This window comes from Sminthopsis crassicaudata, chromosome 6 (assembly GCF_048593235.1).
Source record: "Sminthopsis crassicaudata isolate SCR6 chromosome 6, ASM4859323v1, whole genome shotgun sequence".
Lineage (NCBI taxonomy): Eukaryota > Metazoa > Chordata > Mammalia > Dasyuromorphia > Dasyuridae > Sminthopsis > Sminthopsis crassicaudata.
In genome coordinates, this window is record NC_133622.1 from 113,460,629 (window position 1) to 113,482,871 (window position 22,243).

General features: G+C 30.7%; 1 protein-coding gene across 8 annotated transcripts in view; it reads left to right on the forward strand.

The window, feature by feature from the left end:
• Positions 1–22,243, forward strand: part of CAMK2D (calcium/calmodulin dependent protein kinase II delta) — a 345,760-nt gene that overhangs the window by 288,543 nt on the left and 34,974 nt on the right. For 4 of the 8 annotated variants that reach the window (XM_074273768.1, XM_074273767.1, XM_074273771.1 and 1 more), the window contains 6 exons: positions 504–598; positions 3,138–3,260; positions 5,025–5,108; positions 5,632–5,674; positions 9,074–9,111; positions 19,975–20,023. In XM_074273768.1, the coding sequence (XP_074129869.1) occupies positions 504–598; positions 3,138–3,260; positions 5,025–5,108; positions 5,632–5,674; positions 9,074–9,111; positions 19,975–20,023 (432 nt within the window). Of the gene's footprint in view, positions 1–503; positions 599–3,137; positions 3,261–5,024; positions 5,109–5,631; positions 5,675–9,073; positions 9,112–13,071; positions 13,132–16,689; positions 16,732–19,974; positions 20,024–22,243 lie in introns of all 8 variants that reach the window. The other 4 variants (XM_074273763.1, XM_074273769.1, XM_074273764.1 and 1 more) reach the window with 2 other exon arrangements.

Genomic DNA, 22,243 nt, shown 5'->3' on the forward strand with positions numbered 1-22,243 from the left:
ACCCTTTGAGGTAAGGGCTATTATTAGTCCCATTTTTCTGGTGAAGAAATTGAAATTCAGAGTTAAGTGACTTGCCTAAAGTCACACAACTAGTAAGTATTTGAGGTAGAATTTAAACTCAGCATTCTAGCTATTACACCACCAGCTGCCTAATGGAGATGTGGATACATGTAGAAGGTGATAATAATTGACATGTATCTAGTGTTTTAGGCTTAACAAAGCACTTCACTTGAATAATCACCTTTATTCTTCATAATTCTATCTTCATAAGATACTATAGGCATTAATACATAAAAGAAATTTATGCCATTGTTGTCTCTTAAGCTACTGAGATCTAGAGAATATATCTCTGTATGAGGCTTCTAAAAAATCATTTTCTTCTGATAGAAAAAGTAAAGTATCAGTGTTAACTATTGCTCTTTAATTGATCAATATGACTTCATTTTTCATTTTATGCTCTCTGTGCAAATGACAAATTGTAATATTGTGTTAATTTCTCCCAGGTGTCATTCTCTATATTCTCCTGGTGGGGTACCCTCCTTTCTGGGATGAAGACCAACATAGACTCTACCAGCAGATCAAGGCTGGAGCATATGACGTATGTAATCAATTTAATTAAAACAGCAGCAATTTATTCCTTCTCTTATTCCATTTTTGCCCCCCCCCCTTTTTTTTTTTGAGGCAATTGGGATTAAATGACTTGCCTAGTGCAGTGGATAGAGCACCAGCCTTGAATTCAGGAGGACCTGAGTTCAAATCTGGTTTCAGACACTTAACACTTCCTAGCTGTGTGACCCTGGGCAAGTCACTTAACCCCAGCCTCGGGGGTGGGGGGGGGAATATATATATATGTATATATGTATATATATACATATATATGTGTGTGTGTGTATATATATATATATATATATATATATATATAATGACTTGCCCAGAGTCACACATCTAACATTTTTGCTATTTTTGAATTTAATAGTAACTATACTGGTGAATTGCCAGAATGTCCTATTAGTTTTTCTCTCCTTTGTTCAGGAAAAATTTGTTATAAAAATAACATATAATAAAATAGACTTAGAGGTAAAACACTGAAAGCAGAATGTCAAAGCCAGAAAATTACTTATCTAAAAAAGATTTGGAAACAATACAGACAAAAATTTCTGGCAGAGAGATCAAGAACTTTGCAAAAACTATGAGAAGAAAAAAAATAATCTTTCCAATGAAAAATCCTAGAAATATTAAAAATTAGTGTCAACTTGCAAAGAGAATTCACAGGATACCAGGAAAAACCTCCACACTTAATTCATCAAATCACATCACTATATTTCTTTAGGGATACAATGACAAGGATATGATTTTACAAAATAGCTAGAGAAAAAGGCAACACATCAAAAATAGCAATTTCAATTTCATAAGAATTTTGCCACAAAAATGAAAACTAATAGATAAATCTGGAATATAGTTAAGAAACTTAATCTCAAAAAAATTCTTCTAGAAAAACTAAATATTCTCTTGCAAAAGATTGATATTTAGCTATCAAGATAACATTTTTTCTCAGTAGTATTTTATTTTTCAAAACACATGTAAAAATAGTTTTCAACATTAATTTCTTCAGAGTTCTGTGTTCTTTTCCTCTCTCCCTTCACTTCCCTTCTCCCCAAGCAATCTGATATAAATTAAATATGTATAGTTCATTTCCATATTTGTCATATTGTGCAAGAAAAATCAGATCAAAAAGGAAAAAAAATCATGAGAAAGAAAAAGCAAACAAATGCACAAAAAAGTGAAAATATGATGTTTTGATCCACATTCAGTCATCCATTCTGGATGTGGATGGACTTTTACTGAGAAGAGCCAACTCTAATATAATTGATCATCACATAATATCAAGATAACATTATGCAGCTCACAGAGAAAAGGCACAAGTGCATAACAGCTTTTGAGTCTCACAATATACAAGAACTGAAGAACTTAAGGTTGAAAGATGTAGGGAAGGGCACAGAATAGATTATCAATTTGGTTACGGGATTCAACCAGCATTAATTAGTCAAATTGAGACATTTCATACTATTCCAAAAACAGAGTTCATAACAAAACAAAGCAAAAATAATGCTATTTTAGTTAATTACTTGAATGATCTAGTTAAATGTGAAAGAAAAAAGGGAAAAAAAAGAACATTTGAAGAAGAAAAAAATTATTATGACCACTACATGTAACAGAAAGAAAAGAAAGCAAGAGATATAATTTTATTGTGTTAAAGTTAAAAGACATTTTAGAAAATATAATTTGAAATTATGTTTATATGTTGACCTTTTAAAATTTTACCTTTATTTGGATACTTTTTTGTCAGTGCTTGAAAATAATAGAAGTTTTTTTTTTTTTTTTTTAACGATAAGAAAAGAAAAAAGATTGCCTTCTTTATTAGATTAGCTTCCCAAAAAGCTTAAAAAAAAAAAACCACCTCTTCAACATAAAGTAGCCTCATATATTTGGTAACTGGCATGCAGCTAAGATTGCTATCAACTATTTTTGACTACATCATGACTTTCTCAACTGTTTTGTGTCAAGGTAAAGAAAAGAAATTTAGAATATCAATCCAAGAAAAATGAACTATATATTTAGTAAACAAAAAAAAAATATATATATATATATATATATATTTTAGCAAACAAAAGTAAGAATTAATTTTATGTCAGATTATTAACTATTGAAATGGGTTAGTAATGAATTTTTGAAGTTTGATTCTATTTAAGTTACTTTCTCATAGATTTTTAAAAGTTTGAAGATTCACTATATTTCTTATATAAATAAGAGACTATTAGATTATCTCTGTTGTGTTATTGCAAATTGCTTCTCAGAAAACTACTACATAATATCATTTTAAGGCAAAACAGTGTTTCAAGATATAGGGCTTTCAAGTTATTTTCTAATTAGATATCTAGTTAGATAGATATCTATCCCATGCTGACTGCTTCATCAGTTATTCTATTCTTCCATAAATGTGTATGTATCTGTGGGTATAAATGCATTTTCACACCCATATAAATTAACTACACAGAGTATCAATTTGTTCAATTTGTTATCCTTTCTATTGAATTCAGTCATATGATTTCTCTTTTTGCAAATTTGTATTTTTTAAGTTTCCATCACCAGAGTGGGACACTGTGACTCCTGAAGCCAAAGACCTTATCAATAAAATGCTTACAATCAATCCTGCCAAACGCATCACTGCATCTGAGGCACTGAAACATCCATGGATCTGTGTAAGTTATGATTTTTTAAACCATCAACACTGACAAAGCCAGATGTGCCATCCTCCAATATGAGAGTCACACGTTCAGACAAATTTGTTTATGTATGTCTCATTTTAAATAAGTCATTTTAAATGTTCAGAGCTTAGAGGGACTTTAAATAGTCGTTTCATCTAATTCCTTCATTTTGTAGATATCTTGTGCTCTTGCATTTGGACTTGAATGTTATGACTAGATTTTTTTAATCTGCCACAAATGCCATAAAACTTTTAGATCAGGAAAGTGCTTTAAAAGTTACCTGGCGTAAAGTATGTTAAAAATAAAGAAATTGAGGTCCAGATATGTTAAGTATAATACTTAATAATTGCATTTATAATAAACAAATACAGCTATAATAAATATAGCTACAACAAAAAAAAGAAAATAAATAAATAATTTCAATTAAGACATTTATGTAAACTGCCAAATACATTTTTATCTTGGATACATATGAATATGAGTATTCCCATTCTTAATCATTTTATGATAAGATAAAGAACAAATGAAATAATATTTATACTGCTGTGTAATGATAAAGATAAAGAAGATGACAACAGCTTTTAAAAACATAACTTGAAGTTAAGAATAAAGTATGTATTTCCGGTACCTGCTAATAATTTCTATTAATCATGTGTGCTTTTGGAACTTTAGAATAAGTTTAAACTTTTACAAAATGGTGTTTTAATAAAGTGCAGTAGTTTAAAAATAATTTTGAGTATAGTATAGAGAAATAGTTTTGAGTATAGGAAATTATACATATATACACATACATACGTGCAATGTATACATATATGTGTATGTATGTATATTCAGGAACTGCCCTTGTTATAAGTAGACTCCAAATGTGTGTAGATATAACAAATATTATTAGATAGAATAGAGTTCTAAATGAAGTTCAGGGGGAAAGGTAGAAACTGAGATTAGAGCATAATTGAGAAAGACTTTTTTTCTTCATTATTTTGTTAGTTTTGTTCATTTGTGTATTTCTTTATCTATCAATCTAAGCAGTTAGTTGATCTAGTGGATAGAGTACTAGATTTGAAGTCAGGAAGACCTCAGTTTGAATTCTGCCTCTGACACCAGTCATGTGATTCTGGTCAAGTTACTTAACCACTCTGTATCTTAGTTTCTTCTTGTGTAAAATGGAGACAATAATAATTCATTTACAGAATGGTTGTGAGGATCAAGTAAGTTAACATATAGCTTTGTAAACTTTACAATGTTATATTAATGCTAACAAGTAATATCCCTTTATTATTTGTATATTTAGAGATTAGGTCTCTTTCTTGCCCAAGTTCAAAGCCATTCAGATCCTATTGCTCATTAGCCTAGGTGCTCTAACCTTGTCTTGAGGTATCCCCAGATTGGTTCAGGACTTGCTATGGATACCAAGGCATCTTTTACTCCCTGCAGCTCAGAATATCCAACCTCAAGAGCTCTATTAGCTTCAGCTTCCCCTAGCAGCGAGAATTTTAAGTACAGAAAATAATGCTTGGCTAAAAACTCTTTTCTGAACTTCTTCCTATAAATTTTTATACTTTTAAAAAATAAACTTTACATAGAAAAAAATAAAAATCATCATAATGTTAGGATGTAAATAATAGTTTTCTTGAGGGTTTATTTTAAATACTTAAGTAATTTATAATTAGATTCATTTAAGTTGACAATATAGGTAAAAAGAATACAACATGTCATATACCATATAAAGTTTAAATTCATTGTAATCTTTTCCCCCAGCAACGTTCTACTGTTGCTTCTATGATGCACAGACAAGAAACTGTAGATTGCTTGAAGAAATTCAATGCCAGAAGAAAACTAAAGGTAAGAAAACTAAAATTTCTGAGAAAATACACTTTTTTCCAGGCACACTTAATAGAGTAACAACTTGAAGGAGACTATAATTTCATTGAAGAAATATTTAATGACTGATGCATCCATCACTTGGTGAAGAATAGAAATTTATATCACTATTTTATCTTCTTCTGGATCATGAGCAAGTGGAATATTCATTTAGTGTTCAATGTGAAGAGCAGAAAGAGACAGAAAGGTACAGAGAGAAAGAGAGAGAGACAGGGAAGGACTGGTTGGATCTTTGTATTCGCTTCAAAAAAGTCTCTTCAGTGTTTTAAAGAACGACTATTTTCCATGATAATCTGGAAATACATATAAGGACATGGTGACAGACTCATATTGTGACTTTTATAGCAAAGCCCAACAAAAATAAAGTTAGGAAAAGACTTGAATGCCTTTTTGACGTTGGAGAATTTACCTGTGTTTGGCTATATCATGTCAGAGATCTATCTACAGATAAATTCTTAAATATGCATGCTTGCTTCCTTAACAGGGTGCTATTCTCACAACTATGCTGGCTACAAGAAATTTTTCAGGTATGTGTGTGTGACCTGATTTTCTTATGTACACCTTGGCTTCTTGGAATTCATATTTTGGGTTTTTAAGTCATGTAACGATGGATAGAATTATTTTAATCCTACCATAAGACAGGAAGACTTATTCATTATAATCTTATTAGGTACAGATACTGTATCACAGATAGTAAAGCAAAATAAATTCATTTCAGAAATAATTGCATTTTAGGATATCATTCTGAAATGCAAGTAATTAAGAATAATATATTTGATATTTGGGGATCACAATTGGGGCAGGATATAAAACAGAAATTACTCAGAGCAGTGATTTTCATAAGTCTAAGCACTTTAGAATAGACAATTAATCTTTGCAAATTTTTTATATTTTGAACGAGTTCATGTAAAGTGTGTGTATATGCATATGTGTGCATATATGAACACTTATGTGTTTATGTGTGTTCATAAGTAGACACAAACACATACACACTTATAATTTGCCCTTGAGAATTGGGCATTTAAATTTGAGGCAGAACTCAGAATACCTCACACACAATGAGAATTTCATAAATACTTGTTGACTTGTCTTGACTCAACTAGATTATTAGAACCAAACTATATTATATATTAGCTTTATCCATACTTTAGGAGAAAAAAAGATAATTTCCTTGGTTCTCTTTTTTCCTCTATGAATATTTTCCCAAACTAACTTTTGGAATAAGACTACGAAATTTTTTTTTTCATTTTTTTGTTATATCCTTCTGGATTGTTAGTTGTGAAGGATTAAAATCTCCTCTCTCATTTCTGTTTTCTTGATTAGACTTTGCAAAAAAGAAAGAAAAGAAGGAAGGAAGGGAGAGAGAGAGAGAGAGAGAGAGAGAGAGAGAGAGAGAGAGAGAGAGAGAGAGAGAGAGAGAGAAGAAAGAAAGAAAGAAAGAAAGAAAGAAAGAAAGAAAGAAAGAAAGAAAGAAAGAAAGAAAGAAAGAAAGAAAGAAAGAAAGAAAGAAAGAAAGAAAGAAAGAAAGGAAGGAAGGAAGGAAGGAAGGAAGGAAGGAAGGAAGGAAGGAAGGAAGGAAGGAAGGAAGGAAGGAAGGAAGGAAGGAAGGAAGGAAGGAAGGAAGGAAGGAAAAAGACTGCAGTAGAACAAATCCCATAGTATTTCTCTTTTACTTGATTTTTAAAATTTTATATATACGTATAAAAGAAAGCCTTCCCAAGGGTTCCTTCACAGTTTCAACACTGTTTCAAATGATTTGTTTAAATAACAAATACCACAGTGAGCAAGACAACTGAGTTTATCTGTTGTATATAGTTTGTTCTTTTAATTTTGGTGTTTTAAATCTGTTGCTACCTCTGTTGAATTCCCCATTTTATATATAGGTATTTAACAATTGACATTTATGTGAGGGAGTTTAGGTGTCCCCCCTTTTGTGTTTTTAACAAATTATGTAATAAATATTATAATCAGTTGTAAAAATAAGCTACATTTTGTTGTGATACATTTTATGGTGTGCTAGAGAAGAAACTATGGTGATGACTAAATATTTTTAAATATACATACATCATTAGCATGAAGATTATATATGTACAGTCTTTTGTACAGATTGGTAATAGGTATATCTGTGTGCCCACATATAGTATCTTTTTTTTCTGTCACATTCTGTCCCATATATCCTATGATACTAAGACAAATCATAATTAACATAGAGGATTTATATTATTTCTGAATTTCTTATCATCCTTCATTCCCAAGTCCACAAGTTAGTACAGCAATCAGTTGTAACATCTTGCACTTGACAATACATTTTTATTTCCAAGTAATTCTGTTTCATTGCAATACTTGTTCTTTAAAGTAATTTGTCCATAAGTTTAAAGTGTGTTTTTTTTTTTCTTTTCTTCCTTCATGTGAAATATATTTCTTGTGAGGGAAGGGCATAATTGAAAGGGACATCTCTGCATTTCTCAGGCAAAATCCTTGCTTACCCTCAATCATTGTCTTCTTTCTGCTTGCTCTTGCAATTGAGTTTGTTTTCCTAATTTAACTGCCTCTAGGTTTCTGAAATAATCTTTTTTTTTTAGCTCTAGACAGTCACAATTATTCAGCATTTTATTGTTGGTTTCTCAAAAACTGATAAAATTATTGAAGATTAATATATGTAGAACTACAAAATGAACACTTGGGGATGTCCTTTGAACATATGCCAAGAGGACACTGAGATTATGGCACATATTAACATAAAACCAAGTAATTCATCTTTCAAATTCGTATATTCAGTAAGCTTTATTTTATCCAGATATTATATTATAAAGGTTAAATTCACTTTTCAGCTTCATATAGGGATCACCATTATAGCATATGTCAAAAAATTTGTAAAATTTTTACACTTCACTGTTAGCAATAGTGTAAATGTTTATTTCTTAGAGGATAAGCATAGTTTTAGGTTAACTGCCCAGTAGTGACAATGTCTCTGCAACAGGAAGAAAGCTACTGAAAATGGCCTATACGTTTGAATTTCTCTGTTCTGGTTGGCTTACATTATGATTTTATCATGTCTTATAATGTTGAATTCTGGTTGCTGGCATTTTAAAAAATATTAAATAAAAGGATTTTTATTCATTTGAAACCTATATGTTCTAAAATAAATGTCTTTTCCTTCCCATTATGAATGTGAGATAACCTTGAAAGTATTCAAGGATTTGTCTAAATTTAAAATAATGAGATGTTTTGAAAAAAAAAAAAGACATTATATTAAATGTAATTTTAAAATAATTTGTTCTTGACACAATAAAAGTAAAATATTTATTTTAAAAATGTTATTTTTAGGACATTGTAAAAGCCTTAGGATAAGTGGATGGGGTAGGTAGATATTAAGAAATCTTATTTTTAAAGGTATAAATTAAGATTTTTTTTAAAAATTTGGTTTTGCCCAGAACAAAATTTTACAGAGACTTCTAGAAAGAGGATTCTTAAATGAAAGTCCTGATAAGGTCACTATGTTCTCCTAGTGGTGTGAATGAGCACTTAAAATTCTCTCTGTAGTGTCTGAAGAATGAAATCAACTTTCTAGATTACTATACTATAATATTCCATATTATCTAACAAATAAAACTAATATAACAAATAAAACTAATATAACAAATAAAACTAAATAAAAAAAAACTAATATCCATTATCACAAACAAAAACAAAAGAAATAAAAAGCAATAAAATAAAACCCTGCTTCTAATGGTAATGAAATAAATGAGAAACATTTCTGATAGTACCTACCCAGTTAAAAATAAGAACTTAGTTCTAAATTCCAAGGCAAAACCAGGAATAGTGATGTTGCATTTACTTATCTTGTAAGCCTTTGCTTCTCATTGTGCACATGGTAGCTCTATGATTGGTTGGATAGCTCACTGGAATTTATTTTGATTTTACAGCAGCCAAAAGTTTGTTGAAGAAAGCAGATGGAGTAAAGGTAAGTATAATAGATGCTTTCCAAGTATTTCAGGCTCTGTGTTATTTTTTGTTTCTTTTCAGATGTCAGGTAGAATTTGATTTATTTTTCCCCAGTATGGTTCTGTAAAGTTGCAACTTTAAATTCTAGATAATTAAGATAAATAATCTAGATAATGAAGGTAATGAGGTAATTTGCCATTTTAGAGAAATAACAGTAAAAATTATGTCTTGACAAATTAATTTCATTAAAAATATTTTTGACCTGGCCATTATATGTGAGTGTCTTCTTTCACTAATGACATTAATTACTACAATGAGCTGATAATCCTGGTGAAAGATTATTACATATAATAATGTGTATTTTTTCATCAGTTGAAGTGGATGTAAATAATCTGAGAGGGGAAATTTTTCATAAAGTCTAGTTGTTGATCTTTTCCTGTCTCATGACCTTGGGCCCTTTCCAAGGTCTGGAGTAAGTGTTTTGAAAATCAGGCAAGAAGCCAGTTCTGCACACAATTTTTTGGTTTCCTTTTCTCTAAGTTATTCCTAGAAAACAAATGAATTTCTAATCAATAATGTTTTATGACTTTTTCTTCAGGTTTTACTAATTCACCATCTAAATTTTCAGTCTTTTGATTTTAAGCTGAAGTTTCCAGTGTGATGTATGTTATTTATATAATGGCTAACAAAGGTTTTGGTTATCCAATGAAATTTTTCTGCACAGTTTTGTGGAACTGAGAGGGCTTAATTTGGACCACAAAACTCATATAGAATGAAGATTTTCCAATGCATTCCCCACCTAACTTTCCTGCCTTATGCAGCATAGATCTTCTTTCTGAAGAAAATCTATTTGTGTTTTCCATGCTTTGAAACTTTAAAATTCCACCAGTCACATTATCTTCTTTTCCTTTCTCTTTGATTGGTCAATTCAGAAAAAGGAAGTCCAGTTAAAGTGTTCAGATGATGGTGAGGCTCTTTATCTGCCAGACTTTTCCTACTATGAAACATTCACACTTTAGAAATGAAACAGATTTATTGACTGACATCTGACTATACATGACAGGCCTCTTAAAAATTCAATGTTGATTCTTATCACCTACAAGTATTATATTCATCCACAGTAGTACAAAAAAAATTTTTTTAACCAAAATTTTAAAAACCTTAGCCCCCACAACAGAAATATTATTGCCACATTTGGTTAATTCCTTTCACATCCCTTATCTTCCTTCATGTTGAAAGGAGTTTTCTTAGATTAGACTGAGCCCAGATCTCTATCTATTGGGCAAAATGAAGAGACTGCAGCAAACTTTTTGTTTCAAATATTGTCAATGAGTACAGATCATCTAATAATATAAAGTTCAAAAATACTAAATAAAATAGATTAGTTTATCTGCCACATAAGTCATGGACTTAGCATACTCATATTACATTTGTAGATATGTTTTTACATTTAAAATAGGCCCAAATAAAACTTAAAATCTGATTAATCTTCACTAGAGGAATTTTCCCTGTATTTTAAATATCAATGTAAAATCAGAGCCATAAAAAAGAAATAATCAATTTTTTAAATCTCATTTTAAAATTTCCCATTATTATTTAAACACCCGGTTCATGTTTTAAAAACAAACTGATTTAAAAAATACATAAAAGAACACCATAAAGGAAACACAGGTCACATAAAATTAATATATATATTTTTTAATCCTACCCTTTGTTAGTTCTATTGAGAGGCAACATAATATAGGAGGGTAGAGAGCAAGTTTGAAATCAGACAGACCCAATTCTGGTGCCTTCTGACTGTGTAACTTGAGCAAGTAACTCTCTGTACAAGTCAACTCTCTAAGACTAAAAACTGAAGAGTATATGCTGACCTGCAATAGTAAAGGGAAACTTCTCATATGAGAGTGGTTTTTATTACTGGAATTACAAGCCCAATCCCTATCTTTATTACTTTGAACTTCAGTTTTATACATAATTAGTATTTATTGTCTAAAGCAAGAGCATTTTATATTTTGCTGGCAACTATGGTCACACTTAAATTTAAGTCCTAAATTTTTGTTTTAGGGGAAAAAATTTAAATATTTAAAAAAATTTTTTTTAAGTATTTTTAAACATTACTAAGAATGAAGATCAAGTCTCCCTTATTTAACACATGATTTTTTAAAAACAGAAAAACCTAATTTTTCATTCTGGAGAGAATGACTGGATCTTTATGTGTACATATTTTAAAAATATATATTATATATGTGTACACATGTAGGTGCATACATGTATACACATGTATGTGTGCACACGTATGTATATGTGTACATACAATATGTAAATATAAAGTAGCTATTTGGTAGCCTCACTTTTTTTTTTCTTTTTCTTTTTTTTTTTTTTTTTTTTGCTGAGGCAATTGGGGTTAAGTGACTTGCATAGGGTCACACGGCTAAGAAATGTTACATGTTGGAGGCCAGTATTTGAACTCAGATCCTCCTGACTTCAGGGCTGGTAATCTATCCACTGCACTACATAGCTGCCCCTAAAATATTTTTTTAATTCTTTTATGCCAGAGCACAGATTGATGTATTAAGTTTTATATATCTTGATCCTAAAATGTCACTTACATAAAAATTTAGCCAAAAGCTACAATGTAATTATCACTTATGACCAAAAACACATAAGGCATCCTAGTAACATTACCAGAATTTTGTTTCTTCCTTTATGTATCTGTCACTAAACTCACTGCTATATCTTGTTAAAAAGACATACACACACAATAATACATTTCTAATGACAGTGTAAATTAATGCAACATAATATAAAACAGTAAAGTATTTTTTGACCTCTTCTGCCATTGATAACTTTAAAAGAATCTATGAAAAAAGAAGTATAAGCAAACAATCAGATAATGTTCTTTGATCTTTACCTGTTTTATTTGACTCTAAAGCTTGAAACTTTAAACCTCTTCATGTGATTCTATGTAAAATATTTTGGCATTTCCTTAGGTGATATATTGCTTTATTTGTCATAATAATTAATATAAATATGAAGAGGCTAGAATCTTAACAAGATATCAGTTTCTATCCACATTCAAGTTGGTAAATCTATAAATTTCAAAGTATTAATAATTTAATAATCACCCTACCCCTTAGTTAAACCCATACTGGTTTCCTTTCTCTCTGGAACTATTGCACATATTATTGCTTCATTTCATTTGCTTGAATCATAGTTTGGTTTAAGACCAAATTTTTTGACAGTAGAAGGAATGTTGAGAGAATGTTGGAAAGTACTGTTTAACTATAGTAAGGGTACTATAATAAATGAATAACATTGTTTTCTTTTGAACACCAATACAAAAACAAATCCACTTTATATACAGAACATCCTTAAAAAGGGATGGTTATCTAAGTTTAACACTTGAATAGGCTCATTTAAAATGAAATTTTATTTTTTGTAGCAAATTCATCTTTAACAGTTTTTGAGCTGTGACAAAGCCCACACTTCCAACAGAAAATTTAAATTCCAAATCAAATTATCTACAGAGCAAACAAACAGATGGTGGCTCACCAGAGAAAGTCTTTTGACTTCAGATTCAAGAATAAGGAAAATTGAAGAACTTTTAATTCAGGTGCTCATCTGAAATCCAGGGAACCAAACTTGAAACTTTGAAAATGGTTATACAGGCAATGGATTAATTTGAGTTCAGTTTTAAAAGCAGACCCTCTACCTGGTCTCTATCATGGCACCTTGTCAACTCACTGAAGCAGCCAAGGTCTGATTTATCATGCAGCCATCATAATTATGGGTACCAGAAACTAGAACTGATCATTAAACGTGCAGGCCATCATGGTGTCTTTCTTTCAAGTTCATGACTTCATCTTCTGTTGCTCTTGATCTCCATGTCTATTTTCTATATAGACATGCTGTGTTATAGAAATATTGGCTTACCAGGAGGTTTAAGGCTTGTCTGTTTCTATTTTCTGCGTATCTACAGATCAACAGCAAAACCAACGTGGTAACCAGCCCCAAAGAAAATATTCCTACCCCAGCGCTGGTATACCTGGATTCTTCTTTTCAGCCCAAACTTAAGTTCTTTACTCTTTTCTGTTGTTCCATTTGTTTTCCTCACCATTGTTTCACTTTTTAAGATGTGATATATATATTTTAAGTGGTATATATATTTTAAGTGGTTTGTTCTTTGTGGTTTGTTTTTGTTTTATTTTATGAGGAAATCAGCAGCATGTTTTTCATTAGATTGTTTCATTTCTGAATTAGACATGGAATTAAGTTATGTTGTAGTAGTTGGTCCTGTTTGCATGCTGTGCTAGAAATGGAATAGATTTTGCCTTGAGTGCTCTTAGCTCTTCTCCTGATGATGCTCTTAGCTTTGGAATATGTAAATGATGGTCATTTTCCTTGCCCTAGTCGATGACATCAAGAAGAGCTAAAGGGCTTGCTGTTAGAAAGCATTCAAATAGGCCTTATTCATATTTCCAGTTTCCATCTCATGTGGAAGCCAGTAAGGCTTTGGAAGACTTTTATTTTAATAATAGCTTTTTATTTTCAAAATACATGCAAAGATAGTTATCAATATTAACCCTTTCAAAGCCTTGTGTTCGAAATTTTTCTCCCTTCCTTCACCTTATCTCCTTCCCTCGACAGCAAGTAATCCAGTATTTGTTAAACATGTGCAATTCTTCTATACATATTTCTATATTTATCACGCTGCACAAGAAAATCAGATTAAAAAGGAAAGAAAATAAGAAAAAAAGAAAGCAAACAACAACAAAAAAAGTGAAAATGCTCTGTGTAATCCACATTTAGTTCCCATAGTTTTCTTTCTGGATGCAGATGGCTCTCTTAATCACAAGTCTATTGGAATTAGACTCACCTCATTATTGAAAAGAGTCATGTGGAGGACTTTGAATGAGATAAAAAGGCACTACTAAATCTGAAAAGTCTTCATGTTCCACTCTAATACAGACAATAATGCTACAACCTTTGTTGGTTGTTAGAAGAACTTGGGCAAACATCAGGTGTTATTAATTTAATAAATTGTCAGGCACTGAATTATTCTTAATCTTCAAATTTAACTTATAGAATTTAAGTCTCTGAATTTCAGAATGTTTCTCACATTTTACTGTGCTTTGATAAATTCTTTCTAGGTAACTCTTCTCATTTTGCAAATTTTCCTGTGAAGTATCATTCTAAAGAAGCTTGTCACATGTAATTTCACATTCAGGGAAATTTTTAAGTACAGAATTCTTTATTTTACATACAAAAAAGTCAGACATGATGTTATATAGTAGTGTTATCTGTAAATTAGGAATAATAATAGTAACTTTCTTTCTAAGGTGGTCATGAAAATAAAATGAGATATTTGTAAAGCATTTTGAAAATTTTAAAGTGCTATATTAATGCTAATACTTGTGTACTTTTAAGTCATGATAGTGTAGTGTAGCTTTATTAAACATTATGAGTCTCAAATAAAATAAGGGACATGTCTTTGGGACCTAAGAATGCTGATTCAGAGCATCATCTCAAACTTACACAGCTCAATCACAGTGTCAAGAAATAGAGAATTACAAAGTTAGGAAGGGATTGTCAGGGAAAAATAAACTGTGACAGTAAAAATAGCAATGCTTTATGTCAGTACTGATACTTGAACTAGTTAAAAATAATCACTTTTTTAAAATAAATTTTTATTTATTTTATTATTTATTTGTTTTTTTACATCAATAAATTTTCCTTGGTGTTTTTCCCCAACCCCTCTCAGAGAACCATAATAAATAGTTTAAAAAAATTTTTAAAGAGAAAGAAAAGGAAAAAACAATTAGCAACACTGATCCCTAAGTATATTATAAAAGTCTTAAAATACACGCTATGTTCTTCATTCATGGACCTCTCACCTCAGCATTGAAGTAGAGCAGGATTATGTTCAACAAATACCCTCATTGATTGAAAGCTTCCCATATCTCTTTTCTGGAGGCATGCTTCAACAAGCATTTATTAGAAACTTATTACACATACCAAGAACAGGATAAGCCCTGAAGATGCAACTTCACAAAAGCAAAATTATTCCTGACTTGAAGACATTATATGGTCCACTGGTGGAAAAATCACGTATACAGAGAAACAAATATTAACTATATACCAAGTAAATAAACAGTAATTTGGGTACCAGGGAGAGTTTTTACAATGAAAGGAAATATCAGAGAATGTGAATTAAGTTATAAAGTGCAATAGGGATTCCAAGGGACAGAGGCAAGGTCCACAGGGGTGGAAACAGCTTATCCAAAAGTATTTATGGAATATTGTAACATTATTGCTTTCTTCTTTCCAAAATCTTTTCAATATAGCACATTGAGAATTTTTCTTCACTTTCTTCAGTTTTATCATGCAAATAACATTGTGAAAGTACTATATTGTATGACAAACCACTAGAATCTATCTAGTTCTTAAAGCAAATTGTCTCCCTTGTTAATCATTTTTGCTAACATTTGCCTACCTAGAGAATATATTTGAATAAGTTCAGATGAATTATTAAATTCATTCTCAAATATATTTACTTTTAGGATAGAGTAACTAAATCTTGAATCTTTTTCTCTGTTAACAAAAAGATCCCAATGTTTCCAAAGGATATTCAGTTCACTGTTGACTTTTTTCTATTCTTTTCTATTATGAGAATTTTATTATTAGATTTATTTAAATAAATAATTATTTTAATAATTTTTAAAATTCTATTTTAAATTAAATTAACATACATTTTAATACATTTGATAAAAATAATAAATTTAGTATTAGAACTACAGAGAATATAGCTGGGAATAACTGTGAATAATGGTAGATTGAGAGTTAACTTTGTTTTAGAATCAGGAAGACTTATTATCTTCTTAATTCTTATAAATACTATCTTAAGCATGTCACAATCTCTCAGTGTTCTGGGCAACTAACACTTTAAATTAGTCTATTGAGGTGAGCAAGTAAAGCTTAAAAATAAGACACCTCCACAAAAGGCCTAACACATTTTGAAGTTTAATCTGCATTGTTAACATTTTCTCCATCACTTTTAAGTATAGTTTGCCTCATTTTATAGCATTAGAACAAGCAAACCTGCAGCTATAAAATTTCTTAAGCCAGTAAAAACACAGATTCTGTTCCTATCAATCATTTTTCCTTTAGATGACATGAAGATTTATCATCACTTCTCCCTTTACTCTTTAAATTGTCCATTATGGAATTATTTTATTAACATAACTGAATACAATTATACTGAATAAGCTCAACATTAAAAATGAGAAAGTTAAAGTGTGAAAAAATGAGTTTTTCAATTCAAAGCCTTTTATATTCCTGGACAATGAATAAGGTCTTTTTGCATGCTGCACAGTAGGGAATGTTGTATTTTATGAGCTGATCAGGCAAAAAAACTTTTCATCCAAGAACTTGTTAGCTGCAATATCTTATTGCAGTTAACATTGCTTCTGCTCTTGTTAATGTTTTTTTGTTTTTGTTTTTGTTTTTTATTTATTGGCTCCCTTTGCTCTGTCCCTTATATTAGTAAGACGAATATACCAATGCAAACTGTTTCTTTCTCTATTTTGTTCTCACTCAGGAGCCCCAAACTACCGTAATCCACAACCCTGATGGAAACAAGGTATTCAGAAAAAAATCAACTCCATCTTGCTCATTTTTTTAACAAGATGCTTTTACATACCACAGAAAAGTCAAACCAAAAGAATTTCATTTTTGAGAATTAGGATAAACATCTTCTTCATATCTCTTTTAATTTTTTAAACCCAAGGATTTAGTAAGTCTAATTTGTTTTAGGAACTTATGCTCAAAAAAGGTCTTGAAAGAAAAATGGTATACTTAGATCCCTTGTTATTTCTGAAGATGATTGTGTATCTGAATCTTTTACATCTGCTCTTCTTTCCCTCTGCGTGTTCATGCAGCAAACTGTGGTTATGTTTTCTGCATGGAATAATAGATTTTGTTGCTATATCATCCAGCTTTTTGTAAGACTTTAACACGTAAGTTGGCAGGGAGTTGTCTTGGTTTTGTGTAGCTTTTGACTTTGGATCAGTTCTGTTGTCAAGGGGTTTCATTTTTTAATTTCCATGTATTTGTTTTTCTGCATGACTTTGAGCAGAACGTGGGAGTCTTATCTCCTATACATTGTGTTCCTTGTCTTCTCATGTGCATTTCCTGAAAAGAAATTTCATTGCTCATACTGAGGAACTAAAGGCCAAGAAGACTGCAGTTATATTTGCTCTTTAAAAAAAAAATCAGGTGGTTGCTCAACATGTTGGAGGGATAAATAACTTACAATTGCATAAGTAGGAAAGGAAAAAAAATCTGAATGTATTACATGTCTCTGATTCATTTGTTCATTTCATCCATAGAGGAAAATAGATGTTACTCTTTTTATTTGTCAATTTTTATATTCAGGCATGGGCCGTATTTCTCTGAGGGTGATTAATGTTCAAGACTTAGATTACAATTTTCTTCTGACATAACCATAAATATCAAAAGTCTACAATACAGAAAAAGAAGAGGGATAGAGTTTCGGTGTTTGTGGCTCTAATATTTTAAATTTATTGCATTGCCATGGACTTTAGATATAGAATTTCTTCAGAATCCTCAATTTTTCCTTTGAGTTCTTTGACAAGTCAAAACAATCATATGGGAAAAAGCCAAAACAAATAAAAAGAAATCCAAAGTTATTATTAAAGGTCATCATCAGCAAAAATGAAAGACCAAGCATAGCGCCAGTATGGATTTCAATAGTACTAGCTACATCCCTTGTGAGAGCTCCTTGCATGGTATTCTCTCTGTTTCCTTCCTCCATTTTAGTTTCACAGCGCATGGTATGGCTGTGACCCTTACCTGCATCATACATTGGAATCAAACTCCATGTCACCCTCCCAAAAGCATGGGATGATTTTCAATATTCAGTGCCTTTCATATGCTTGATTTGTGCTTGTCCTTTCTATGTAAATAGTGTATTCAGTGGTTTTGACCATTTTTACTTTTTTTCATGTATTTTCAGAAAAAGACACTAAAGTTATTTTTTTTCTAATCACTTTAAAAAATGTTTTTACCTCACTGAATACACATTCCCTAATTGATCCGTAATTGAAAGCCTGTGACTATTTTTTTACCTTATAAGTCATTTATATTTTAATAAATTAAGTATGTAATTTTTCTCTAATGGCATGATACTGACAAATATGGCAGACTTTTGTGGACTTTCCCTTCACTTTCAAAAAATAAGATAAAGAAAAGATTAAAACAGTCACTTTGGATCAAAAAATATTATCAGATTATCATGCAATTTAAGAAATAGCCATATCTTTCAACATTGGCATTGTCCTTTTATGTTTCTTATTAATCTTTTTGTTTGTTTATTACTAATCTTTCACTTAATATAATGTTTTATTGATACACATGTCTTTTCACTGTGAACTAGTTTCTTATTTAGAAAAATATATATATATATTATGACAAATCTAATAATCATTGAAAGTTTATTTGTCAAAGCTCCATGTTTTCATATCAGCACAAATTCTTTCAAAATCAGCTTCAATAAATAACCATTTCTATTATTCTGTTCCTTCATAAAATTATGGAATGGAATTTCTCCTTGAATATACCATGCAGAAAGAATATACACACAGAAAGAAGTCATATGTAGAATGTAGAAAGCTGGCTTTACAGTTAGGGAAATTTAAATCGAGGTCCCATTTTTAACACATACTGGCTGTGTGACAGCATCTTAAACAACTCTATGAAAATAAAACTTTACTAGTTTTATCTATCAGTGGATACAGTTTGTACATCCAAGATCATGTGATAAAAATATCATAGTTATTATTGTTGCCATTATTAATAATAGCTAGCTAGCATTTTTACAGTGCTTTAAAGTCTGTGAAGTGTTTCATAAAAATATTTTATCCTTAAAATAAGCTTGATAACTAGATGCTATTATTATTCTTATTTTGCATTTGAAGAAAGTGAAGTTTAGAGAGGTTAAGGGACTTGTTCATTAGCAGATTTTCTAATGGCGTATTAATAAAAAACATGGCAGACTTTTGTGGACTTTTTTTATCCCCCCCTCAAAAAACAAAAATAATGAACAACTAAAATGATGAAGCCTGCTTATTAGTAAATGTCAGAGGATAGATTTGAATTCAGGTCTTCTATCCACTGAACTACCTAATATTCAAATCTGGAAGTAACATTAAAAAGCATTGAATCCAATCCCTTTTTCCCCTGCCTTATTTTAAAAGTAAGAGACTTGCCCAGTCACAAAGCTAGTAAGTGTCTGAGGCAAGATTCAAAAACACCTCTTGCTGCCTTCAAGTTCCCCACAAAGATGAAATCAGAAGTCTAGACCTAAAAGAAAAAAAGAAAAACAATGTCACTATATATGGAGCTTAACACAATACATTAAAGTGATTATCTATTTGCTAAATAGTAAATTTATTGAAAAATAACTAAATTTCTCATTCTAAAGTTGGTATTTATTAATTTGAAATAGGATTTCCCTAAGATTTAGAAGAGTACCTTCTTTAAAAAAAAAAAAAAAAAAAAAAAAGGTATAGAATAAATTAGTCTAGGTCATCGGTTTATTTTTTTAAAATAAAATACAGGATCTTTGGGTTCCACAAGTTACCCAGCCATGTTATCACAGTATTTCCTTCTGAAATTGACGGAGAATTTTGTTCTTCTTAAAACCATTATAGTCTATGTGCTCATTTGCATGTGTACACATTCACATATCTGGCTTTGGGATATGCATGTCCTATGCACTATAAGTTGTGTTATTTGCTTAAATGGATGAGAATCCCAATGTGAGGCTATAATATGTATCTTAATTATGTTTGCTTCTCAACAGGAGTCTACTGAGAGTTCCAATACAACCATTGAGGATGAAGATGTGAAAGGTATGATTATACCCTAAACATTTGAAAAACTGAGACACATGTAGACTCATATTAATGAACAAATACAGGAGTGGATTTTTTTTGAGACAAAAATATTTTTGCCTTTCTAAGGGTTGTATATGTAAAATATATCATCAGTTGTCTGAGATTTGCTACAAGTTTGATCTTATGCAGTTTTAAAGCCTCACTTAAAATGTAAGTGAATAATCTGATTCATATTAGTGAAAATAGTTTTTATATTGATGAACTTACTGACTAGGACCAGAAACAAAAAAGTGTTATAAAACCCACCTGAAAGAACAACTGTAAAAATGACAAACTACATTTTTAGAGAACCAGGATCGTCTGAAGTGATATTGTCTCCACAATGATATTCATAGCTTTTTGCTTTTCCGTTTTTAGGTGATTTCATGTATTTTTACATTCCTTTGTGATTTTTTTATTCTCTTCATTGTGTTTTTCTGATATTGGATATGGAAGATTTGCCAAATCCTATCATATTTACTGTTATTTCCTATTTCTGCACATATTTGATATATATTCTGATATAATTAAATTTGCTTTTAAAAAAGCAAAAAAACTGTTTTCTAGCAGTTGTTTTGGTTATATTATTTTGTTTCAGTTCTTCATAGTATTATTTTCCTTAATTTTGTACATAACACATATCTTTTCAATTTTTTATTGTATCTTTTTATTTACAAAACATATACATGGGTAATTTTTCAACACTAACCGCTTCAAAACCTTCTGTTCCAAATTTTCCTCTCCTTTCCCCTATCACCTAGATGGTATGTCTTCCAATACATATTAAAATATATGTTAAATCCAATATATGTATACATATCCATCAGTTATCTTGCTGCACAAGAAAAATTGGATCTAGAAAGAAAAAAAAGACTGAGGATAACAAAAATGCAAACAAACAACAACTACGAAAGAGTGAAGATGCTACATTGTTGTGGTCCACACTCATTTCCCACAGTCCTCTCTCTGGGTGTAAATGGCTCTCTTCATTGCTAAACAATTGGAACTGGTCTGGAATCAATTCATTGTTGAAGAGAGCCACATCCATCAGAACTGATCATCATATCTAGTGCTGTTGTTGCCATGTACAGTGATCTGGTTCTGTTCATTTCACTTAGCATCAGTTCATGTAAGTCTCTCCAGGTCTTTCTGAAATCATCCCATTGGTCAATTCTTACAGAACAATAATATTCCATAATATTCATATACCATAATTTATCCAACAATTCTCCAATTGATGGGCATCCACTCAATTTCTAGTTTCTAGCCACTACAAAAAGGACTGCCACAAACATTCTTTCATATACAGGTCCCTTTCCCTTCTTTAAGATCTCTTTGCGATATAGGTCCAGTAGGAACACTGCTGGGTCAAAGGGTGTGCAAAGTTTGATAACTTTTTGAACATATTTACAAATTGTCCTCCAGAATGGTTGGATCTGTTCACAGTTCCACCAACAATGTATCAGTGTCCCAGTTTTCCCACATCCCCTCCAACATTCATCATTATCTTTTCCTATCATCTTAGCCAATCTGAGAGGTGTGTAATGGAATCATATAGTTGTCTTAATTTGCATTTCTCTGATCAATAGTGATTTGGAGCACCTTTTCATATGATTAGAAATAGTTTCAATTTCTTTATCCGAGAATTGTCTATTCATATCCTTTGACCATTTAGCAATTGAGGAATGGCTTGATTTCTTATAAATTTGAGTCAATTGTCTTTGTATATTGGAAATGAGACCTTTATCAGAACCTTTGAAAGTAAAAATGTTTTCCCAGTTTATTGCTCATTTTCTAATCTTGTCTGCATTAGTTTTGTTTGTACAAAAACTTTTTAACAATACAATCAAAAAAAAAATTTTTGTGATCAATAATGATCTGTAGTTCTTCTTTGGTCACAAATTCCTTACTCTTCCATAGGTCTGAAAGGTAAACTATGTTCTTCTAATTTATTTATAATATAATTCTTTATGCCTAGATCATGAACTCATTTTGACCTTATCTTGATATATGGTGCTAAGTGTGGGTCAATGCCTAGTTTCTGCCATCTTAGTTTCCATTTCTTCCCGACAGTTTTTGTCAAATAATGAATTCTTATCCCAAAATCTGGGATCTTTGGGTTTGCCAAACACTAGATTGCTATAATTATTGACTATTTTGAACTGTGAATGTAACTTATTCCACTGTTCAACTAAC